The sequence below is a fragment of the Gracilinanus agilis genome, chromosome 3 (assembly GCF_016433145.1).
Source record: "Gracilinanus agilis isolate LMUSP501 chromosome 3, AgileGrace, whole genome shotgun sequence".
NCBI lineage: Eukaryota > Metazoa > Chordata > Mammalia > Didelphimorphia > Didelphidae > Gracilinanus > Gracilinanus agilis.
The window spans coordinates 650,052,466-650,061,980 of NC_058132.1; the positions used below are offsets into that span (position 1 = coordinate 650,052,466).

At 47.7% G+C, this 9,515-nt stretch overlaps 1 protein-coding gene across 1 annotated transcript in view; it reads left to right on the forward strand.

The window, feature by feature from the left end:
• KIF1A (kinesin family member 1A) overlaps positions 1-9,101 on the forward strand; it is a 164,583-nt gene extending 155,482 nt beyond the window's left edge. The window contains exons 39-44 of the mRNA XM_044669519.1: positions 722-799; positions 3,388-3,512; positions 4,365-4,517; positions 5,210-5,402; positions 7,347-7,465; positions 8,814-9,101. Of these exons, the coding sequence (XP_044525454.1) occupies positions 722-799; positions 3,388-3,512; positions 4,365-4,517; positions 5,210-5,402; positions 7,347-7,465; positions 8,814-8,856 (711 nt within the window). The 3' untranslated portion in view covers positions 8,857-9,101. The remainder of the gene's footprint in view (positions 1-721; positions 800-3,387; positions 3,513-4,364; positions 4,518-5,209; positions 5,403-7,346; positions 7,466-8,813) is intronic.
• The last annotated feature ends 414 nt before the right edge of the window (positions 9,102-9,515 follow it).

The window sequence follows — 9,515 nt, forward strand, 5'->3', positions numbered from 1 at the left end:
ATTGGACTAGTTCTATCCCCTCTGAAGCCAGATTCTCTGATCCCTATTGTCTAGGACAGCCCTTCAGGTACTTGAAGGCAGCTAAGCTATGGTCCCCTAAATCTCTTCTCCCATGTGGGAAGCTCTTCCTCTGACTTGGTGCCCAGACTCTATATCCCATATCAGTCTCCACCCTGTTATCCTCAGTTTATGGGATCATGGGATTAAGGAAGTCCGAAGGACCCTGAAAGAGTTTTTAAATGATCAGTCCCAGCCTGTATTTGGGGTAGGGGTGGGGCAGAGAAAACAGAGTCTTTTGGATGGGAAATTGACCAAAAAAAGCTTCATTATTAGGTAACTGGTCAATCCCACAAGTGAGTCCTTCATCACATCAAAACCACGTTCTTGAGGCAGCAAGGTGGCTCAGTGGATAGAGAACCAGGCTTGGAGACAGGAGGTACTGGGTTCAAATTTGACCTTAGATACTTCCTAGCTACGTGACCCTGGGCAAGTCACTTAACCGCAGTTGAACAGTTCTTACCGCTCTTTTGCCTCGGAATCAAAACCCAATATCAATTGTAAGACAGAAGGCAAAGATTTATTTAAAAAAATAGTTTTCTGGCCAGTGACTTGAGTTCTCCCCACTGCATAAACCATGTGCACCCTTCTCATCTTGGACCAGCCTCCTCCTGCTCCTAGGAGGACCAGTCTCTACTGACCCTTCTTTTTCCTTCCTTTACAGTGCCTCCGCCTCCTCACGCACACATTCAACAGAGAGTACACCCACAGCCATGTCTGTGTCAGCGCCAGTGAAAGCAAGGTAGGATGGGGAGCCCCCATTGTGTGGCTCCCTCCCAGCCCCTGAAAATGCCATAGCATTGCCGTACCATGGGGAGCCCCTTGATGCATCTTGGTAGATCCCACCCAAAAGCCTTCCAAATGTCAGGGAAGCCATATGCCCTCCGCACAGCTTGGAATGAAAGTCTCTTATTTGATAAATGAAAGCTAGCTTCTGGATGACTTACCATTATTGAACCGAATGGAGCAAAGGGTCTCAGCTGATTGTCTCTATGTGGTGAGGACTATTTGCGTTCCATCAGTCTTGGGAATGAGGGATGAGTCTTAATAAAACAGCCCCGATGGGCCAAGGAAACATTCCAGGGAGACAGTAAAGAGGTCAGCTCCTCTTCCTCTCCCCAATGAAGCCAGGACACCAGCTCAACCCTGGCCTTGCAGATTTACACCTGGAAGAGGGACTCTGAGACCCTCGAGTCCCAAGCCCCCTCATGTTACAGATGAAAAACCTGAAACCCAGAGATGAGGTGACTCCTCCAAGGTCACGCAGAGTGACAGAATCAGAATGTGAACCCAGGCCTAAAGAGCCAGAGAATTAGCTCCACACATGTTAATTCATCAGAGAGCTGTGATTCCTTCTAGTAGAAGGAATTCGTAAAGTCCATCTATTAGACATGATACCATTTTAGAGAGCTGTCCAAGGTTCTGAGAGGTTAACTAAGTGGCACCCTATAAGACATAGATGTATTAAGACAGGATTTGAATCCAGGTCTTCATGACTTCAGGCCTAATTCTGTATCCATTGTGTGTCCTGCTGCTGCATAAGAGCTTCTAGACCCCCCCCCAAACACACACACACACACGCACACACACACACGCACACACACACACACACACACACACACACAATGTGGCTCATATTCTCTGAAGGAGGAGGGAAAAGAAGCATCATTTCTATTAAATGAATAGAAAAAAAGTTAAAATTAGACATTTCATTTTAAAAATAAAATAATAATGGAAAGAACAGCCTTAATGGCAGCTCTTCAGTGGAAAAATGGAGAAATTCATGATGATAATTAACCAATGAGGATTGATTAGGTGCCTAGGATGGGCCAAGCCCTGTAGACTAAGAGCTGAGGAAACAAAGACGATCATCCCTGCCCGCAAGGAGCTCCCAGGCTAAGGAGGGAGATAACCTGCAAACAACATAGAGAGGGATGAAATGGAGAATAACCTTAGAGGGGAAGGTTCTGACAGCTGGGCCTCAGTTTTCTCATATGTAAAATGGATTAGATAGTTTCTGACATGGTTTTTGGTTACTATTTCCTATCTAAGACATCACAGACATAATGGAATATAAAATAAGTTCTCGATGGCCTCTGAGATCCTTTCCAACTCCTACTTAATGACCAATGACGCATGATTTGTCAGTAGATGTTTAGAAGTGGAAGAAGCCTGGGATGTCATCTCTTTTTACACCTGAGTAAACCAAGGTCTAGAGAAATATGTGGCCTGTCCTGGCAGACAGAAGCACAGTTGCAGGCTTCCTGGCTCATTTTTTTCTCTTCTCTGGCTCTTCAAGAACCAGAAACATAAACTGTTGAGTAAGAACCCAACACAGGGACTGGGGCAAGCAAAGGTGGCTGAGGATGGCTGGAGAAAGCTCTGGTAAGCCAGGTGGAAGGTCTGGGTGACTCCCTCGGGCGTCTGAAGGGCAGAACCAGTTGTGTTCATAGTCATGCAACTGCTCGGTGGCATGTCACTGCTGGTGAGTAAAGAAAAGTATAATGAATAAAGGAAAGAGGCCACCAGAAGACCCCACAAGGGTCCACTTGAATGTGTCATGGATTCAGTTTGGCTTTTTTACCTGGTCTTGTGACTCTCCTTCACTTAGTGCTTAGCCCAGAGCAGGCACTTAATAAATGCTGATGGATCGGTCATTGGTCTCATCAGTATGAAGAACTCCTGGCATGCTGATGCCGATCAGCAACTGGTCTGTAACTTCTAGTCTGAGACAGTCACCTGCAGCACAGGGAAACAAAGGGACTTGTCCAAGGTCTCCCAAGACCTCCATCATAATAATAGCTAGCACTTACGGAGCACTTTACGGTCTACAAAATGCTTTATAAAAACATGATCTCATTGGATCCTCACAACAACCTTGGAAGAGAGTCACTATTATTATCCCCATTTTACAGATATGAAAACTAAGGCAGACAGGTTGAGGGGCTTGGCTAGGGCCATGCTCCTAGCAAGTGTCTTTAAGTTCAGGTCTTCCTGACTCCAGGTCCAGGACTCCGCTCACTGTTCTTCCTGCCCTTATGTGCTTTGGCATGCTGGGTCTTAGAGTTGGTAAAACTATAGATGAAGTCATGTTTCCTAACGTGATTTCCCTTCTAGCACCTGGAAAGTCTGGAGTAATAATAACTATAACTAGAACTTGGCAAAACTTAAAGTGCTCTGTAAATTCTAGTTATTGCCCTGGAACTCCTAAAGGCTCCAAGAGAAGGAATCGCTCGATGCCAGTCCTGCCCCTTGGGGCTGGGCTTTGATTGAGAGGGCAGCAAATGCCCCCAACACCGGGCAATGTCTCTCCTTCTTTGTCCCTTGTAGCTGTCGGAGATGTCAGTGACTCTGCTGCGGGATCCTTCCATGTCGCCTCTCAGCGCAGCTACTCTGACTCCATCATCCACCTGCCCGTCCCTGGTGGAAGGACGATACACCGCGACGGACCTGAGGTGAGCCGAAGGCTCTGGGCCCCCAAAGGAGAAATATTCAGTAACCCGGGAAACTGGTGCGGCACGTCCGAGCTGGAAGGCTCGTTGCCGAATCACTGAATCACTGAATCCCAGCCTTGAATTTAAGAGGAGAAAACCGAGAAATGAGAGATTGGCCCGAGCTCACCTGAGTGGGAAGTGGCAAGGTCCGAACCCGGGATCCGGGCCTCCAGGGCAGCATCCTTTTGAATGTTTCCCAGATGCCCATAATGTCATCTTGGTGACCCTTCGGGATGGCATAGGAAGCAAATGCCCAAGGCGTGACTTTGTCTCGCGGCATTCGATGCTGCCATTATTAAGTGGCTGCTGCGCCTCCCACAACAGATAGCGCCTGCGCTCAGGAAGCTTACGCTCCACTGGTGGGGATCCCAAGTGTCTGGGGAAGAACTGGAGCCCAGCTCTTCCTGACACTGAATACAGCCCTCTAGCCCCTTTCCTATAGCTGCCCAGTCTGAATCAGAGGTAAAATTCGAATCCAGGACTTCCTGACTAAAGCCAGCTTTCTCTTCACTATGCAGCAGCCCTACCTTTGTGTGATGTTTGACCCTTCACAGAATATCCTTGATCTCTTCTGATTTTCCTCATATTCCTGTGAGGAAGTCAGGCCAGATGGTTTTCTACTTATCCTGTAGATCAGAACGCTGAGGTTCACAGAGCTGAAGGGACTTGTCCAGGATCATATAACTAGTAACTTTCAGAGGTAGGAACGGAACCCAGGTCCTTCCTGCCTCCAGGTCATTGCAGGATTTCCACTGGACCTTGCTGCCTTTGTACTCCAAAGACTAATGAAAAGCTCATTGTTTTCCCTCCCAGGAACCCCCCACCCTGCTCCCGACCGGCCAGCCCTGAACTAGAACCAGTGCTGGAGGGAGACCAAAAGAAATCTCCGTCCCCTGCCAGTGGGCCAGAAGCAGAGAAGGAGCCGCAGCGCTTATTGGTGCCAGACATACAGGAGATCCGGGTCAGGTAGGGCATGGTTTGGGGGGTGGGACGTCCAGGCAGGACTAGAAAGCGTCAGACCACGGCAGAGGAGATCCCAGGCTTCTGCGCCATCCCAAATCCATCTACGGAGACCCAACAGATTAATGGACACAGTTCCAAGGAGTCGTGTCCAAGTTGGGTCCCAAAAGGCAGCCCCGGAAGCGAGTCTTCCCCAGACTCTGCTAGAGACAATGGATGTAGCTGGTGCCTCGGGCGAGTGGCACCATGATGGCACGAGAAACTGTGAAGGGCTTTACAGGGAAAAAATACTTTTTACCAACTCTCTACCCATGACAGTCTCACTCCTCGAACTCTTAAGCACCTCCCCAGAATGGAGCATGTCTGGGCACAGGAGGAAGCTTCCAAGACATGGGATAGATTTGCAGCCCTTTCAAAGCATCTTATTCTGCTCTGAATGTCTTTTCTTAAGGCCCAACCTCGGTTCTTTCAGGCTTTGGGCCGGGTGAAGATCACACACTAGTCAGTGGCAGAGTTAGGACTCGACTCCATGCTTGGGGTGGTCGGCTCGACGTCCTTGAATCTGGAGAGATTCCAGATCCTGGAAAACTTAGGAAGGAGTCCTGGGGAGAGGGGATGGTGGACGGCATCTCCCCAGGCCGGTGCGTCTTCCCTCACTCCCCCAAGGGGTAAAGCCTTTTCTTTCTCCCTTGCCTCAGCCCCATCGTCTCCAAAAAGGGCTACCTCCACTTTCTGGAACCCAAGACGACAGGTTGGGCCAAGCGCTTCGTGGTGGTGCGGCGCCCCTATGCCTACATGTACAACAGTGACAAGGATTCCGTGGAGAGGTTCATTCTCAACCTCTCCACTGCCCAGGTGGAATACAGCGAGGACCAGCAGGCCATGCTCAAGGTAACTGGCTCAGGAGGGGCAGCACGACGGGGGGTCAGAAGGGGGGGACCGAAGAGCACAGACCCTCGCCAACAGATAGTGTTGGAGGGAGGCAGGTAGCTCATGCACTGCCCCCTCCCTACCTCATCCCAAACGGGATGATGCTGAGGTCCAGGAGGGGAATTACCTGGCCGGTTCATGAGCAAGTCAAGACTGAGACTCAGCCTGCCTGACTCCTCGGCAACATTCTTTCCACCACGGTGCCCCATTTCTGACAATGAGAGCCGTTCCAATGTGAAGAGCCTGGAGAGGCGCAGGATCTCTCCTTAGAGGCCTGCAAGCAGAGGCCAGAGAGACATCTGTTTGGCATGTTTTAGTCGAGATTCCTTTTTTTTTTTTTAAACCCTTAACTTCTGTGTATTGGCTCCTTGGTGGAAGAGTGGTAAGGGTGGGCCATGGGGGTCAAGTGACTTGCCCAGGGTCACACAGCTGGGAAGTGTCTGAGGCCGGATTTGAACCCAGGACCTCCCATCTCTAGGCCTGACTCTCCATCCACTGAGCTACCCAGCTACCCCCGAGATTCCTTTTAAGGTACAGGTTGGATTGGAGGCCCACTGATAGAAAGACAGAGAGACAGACAGACAAGCAGGCAGATGGATGGATAGATAGATAGATAGATAGATAGATAGATAGATAGATAGATAGATAGACAGACAANGATAGATAGATAGATAGATAGATAGATAGATAGATAGATAGATAGATAGACAGACAGACAGACAAATAGATAAACAGACACACAGATAAGTAGATGGATAGATAGATAGACACAGAGAGGAAGACAGGGAAAGAAAGAAAAAGGAAGGAAGGAAGGAAAGAAGGAAGGAAGAAAGAAAGAAAGAGAGAGAGAGAGAAAGAAAGAAAGAAAGAAAGAAAGAAAGAAAGAAAGAAAGAAAGAAAGAAAGAAAGAAAGAAAGAGAGAGAGAGAGAAAGAGAAAGAAAGGAAGAAAGAAAGAAAGAGAAAAGGAAAGGAAAGGAAAGGAAAGGAAAGGAAAGGAAAGGAAAGGAAAGGAAAGGAAAGGAAAGGAAAGGAAAGGAAAGGAAAGGAAAGGAAAGGAAAGGGGAAGGAAGGAAGGAAGGAAGGAAGGAAGGAAGGAAGGAAGGAAGGAAGGCAACAGTATTTTAATATAACCAGTTTCCTTTTGTAATGCTTTCCATGTGGTCAATCTGGGTGGGGGTCAGAATGGAACAGGCCAATTTGTGATCAGTCTATACACTGAGGCATTTATTTAGGATAGAGGAATCAAAGTTCATGTCAGTGTACTGCCTTGTTCAGACAGGGATGCCTGGGGAGGAAGGAGATTCTTAAAGGGCAGAGTCGTGGGAAATAGCAGGAGGCTGTGTAATGTGGATACACAGAACTGCCAAACAGCAAAAAGGGAGTATTGGATACATGGAGGGATTACAAAAACAAGTCTCAGAAACATCCTTGGAGTTATCTCTATCCAGGAACAGGGGCAGCTAGAAACTTCTGGGTTATGTGGAGATCTTTTGGGGGGCATTTAGAAACTGCTGGTCAGAGCAGGGTAGGGACTCAGGGTTTCCCAGGGGTGGACAATCGTATTTTATACATCCTTAGAAAGGGTGTGTAGGTTCATGACACTGAAAAGACTAAAAGTTCTACCCTTGGCCTCTTCTGTGCCAACCACACACGCATTGGGTTCAGGCCGGTTTGGGGAGCTCTTGGACCTCCAAGTCTCTGGTTCTGGAGGACCCGATAGAGTCATCCCTCTCATCAGAGCCCCACATGGCCCAGAGCCCATAAAATCATCCCCATCATAGCAACACTTCATGGCAAGTTTGAAACTGGGTCTTTGAATTTCCTACTTTCCTTGCCGCTGGATTCTCCTCACCTTGTTTCGGGATGGGCTGCCCTAATCTCCATCTTATCCTCTTCCATTCCAGACTCCCAACACGTTTGCCGTTTGCACTGAGCATCGAGGCATCCTTCTGCAGGCAAACAGTGACAAGGACATGCATGACTGGCTGTATGCATTTAACCCTCTCTTGGCTGGAACCATAAGGTACGGGTGGTTTTTTTGTTGTTGTTGTTGTTTTTTATTGTAAAACAGTAGCAGAGAAAGAAGAAGGGAAAGGTGTGCTAAGGATGGGGGAGGCAAACACAAGCCAAAAGAAAGGTGGTCCTCACATATGAGACGCTTTCATCCTCCCTGTAGAAGTGAGAAGCTTCTACAGGATGAAAATGTAGTTCAGAGAACCAGGGGCTAAGCTGAGGTGGAAGCGAGAATGGCTGGTGTGGGCACTTCCCCAGCTATGGCAGGAGGAGACAAGGGGATGGAGCCATCCCCTGCTTGAGAGGACCACCAGGGCAGGAGTGAATAAACTGTCTGGGGGGCAAAGGGCTAAGCACCGCTCGAATTATTGCAAGTATTTGAGAATAAACATCCATGGGCTTTGGTGCAGGGTGAAGGGCACGTTGGGAGAATGGAGGAAATCATGAAAGAAAAAGGGAGAGCATGGTAGAGTGGATAGAGAATTGGACCTAGAATCAGGAAGATTTGAATTCAAATCCTGCTTCAGCCACTTACTGGCTGTGTGGCCCTGGGCAAGTCAATTAACCTCTGTCTCCATTTCCTTGATTGCAAAATGAAGGAATTGGATGCCATAACCTCTAAGAACTCTTAAAACTCTAAATAGGTGATCATAAATAACTACTTTCTCACTCATTCATTCATCATGTAAAGGGAGCTATAACTATTATCATGCTCAAGTTATTTCTCAAATCTATAGACTATGTGTCTACCAATGGTTCCCTATTTTACCACTGAAAGCAGGTTATATGTCTATATGTTGTGCATTTGTCTATAACAATAATAGTTAGCATTTATATATAGTACTTTGAGGTTTATAAAGCATTTTACCTCATATGATCTTTGCAAGAAGTCTTTGGGGCAAGTACTATGATTATGCCCATTTCACAGATGAGGAATTTGAGGCAAACAGATTAAGTGAAATTTCTAGGATCATACAACTAGTATATATACATATATATATTATATAGAGAGATTTATATATTATAACGCCAGATTTGTGATTTCATTGGCATGAGGGGCTTTCAGAGAAGAAACCCTCACCCCCAAAGCAGATTGCCATGTGCCCTGTCCCTTCTGGTCTGGGGGTGCTTAGAGGATAAACAATTTTCCCAGTGTCCCTCAGCCAGCTTTTGGACACTGGTTTTCCTGACTCCAGAGCCAGCTTTCTCTCTCTCTCTCTCTCTCTCTCTCTCTCTCTCTCTCTCTCTTATAGGTCGTGGGGATTGTGGGGCCACCGGACAGAAGAATATCCATCTCAATTCCTATTTCTTTTCAGAATCTACTCACTGACTCAGTTTCTTTCTTGGCTTTTGAACAGGTCCAAACTCTCACGGAGGAGAACAGCCCAGATGAGAATCTAACCCCAAACCATCGTCCACTCAATCGTCTCTTTGCCAACTGGATCGGGTCCAGTAGGAGGGTCCTTCCCAACCTCCCCCCCTCCCCACCCCATGCCCCTAACCTTGGATCTGTCATGTCATCGATGGGCCTGACCACCTGCTCTTCTGCCAGCCCACCAACAGTTTTCGCCTTCATCCAGGAAAACCCTTTCTCGTGGTGTGGTAGCCTCCAAACTGCCGTGGCCTGGCCTGACCATTGTCTCGTGCGACCTTCCACTCATTCATCTGTCAGGTGGCCCCACCATCCCCACGACCTATATTGCCCTTTAGCTGAAGCTATCATCGTTTTACTCCTAGATTGAGCAAGCTCTTGGGAGAAAGAGTTGGAGCCTGTTCAAAAAATCAGAGGTCACAAGTTGGGATCTTTGGCTACCAATCAGAGTTTCTTTTAAAGCAAGCATGGATTCATTATTAAAGTACCATGAATTGGCAAGGTTTTACGATCTGGCTGCTTCCATACCCATAAGCCTTGGTTATATTCCTAAAGTATTCATTTCTAACCCCTTGCCCTAGGGTCACTGATTTGGTTGATTCCGGTTTTCATTTCTTGGTCCATGGTGCTCCACAAAGCACTGGACAGCAGTCCTCCCTGAGGCAGGTCGGGGGAAGGAGAGGGAGTT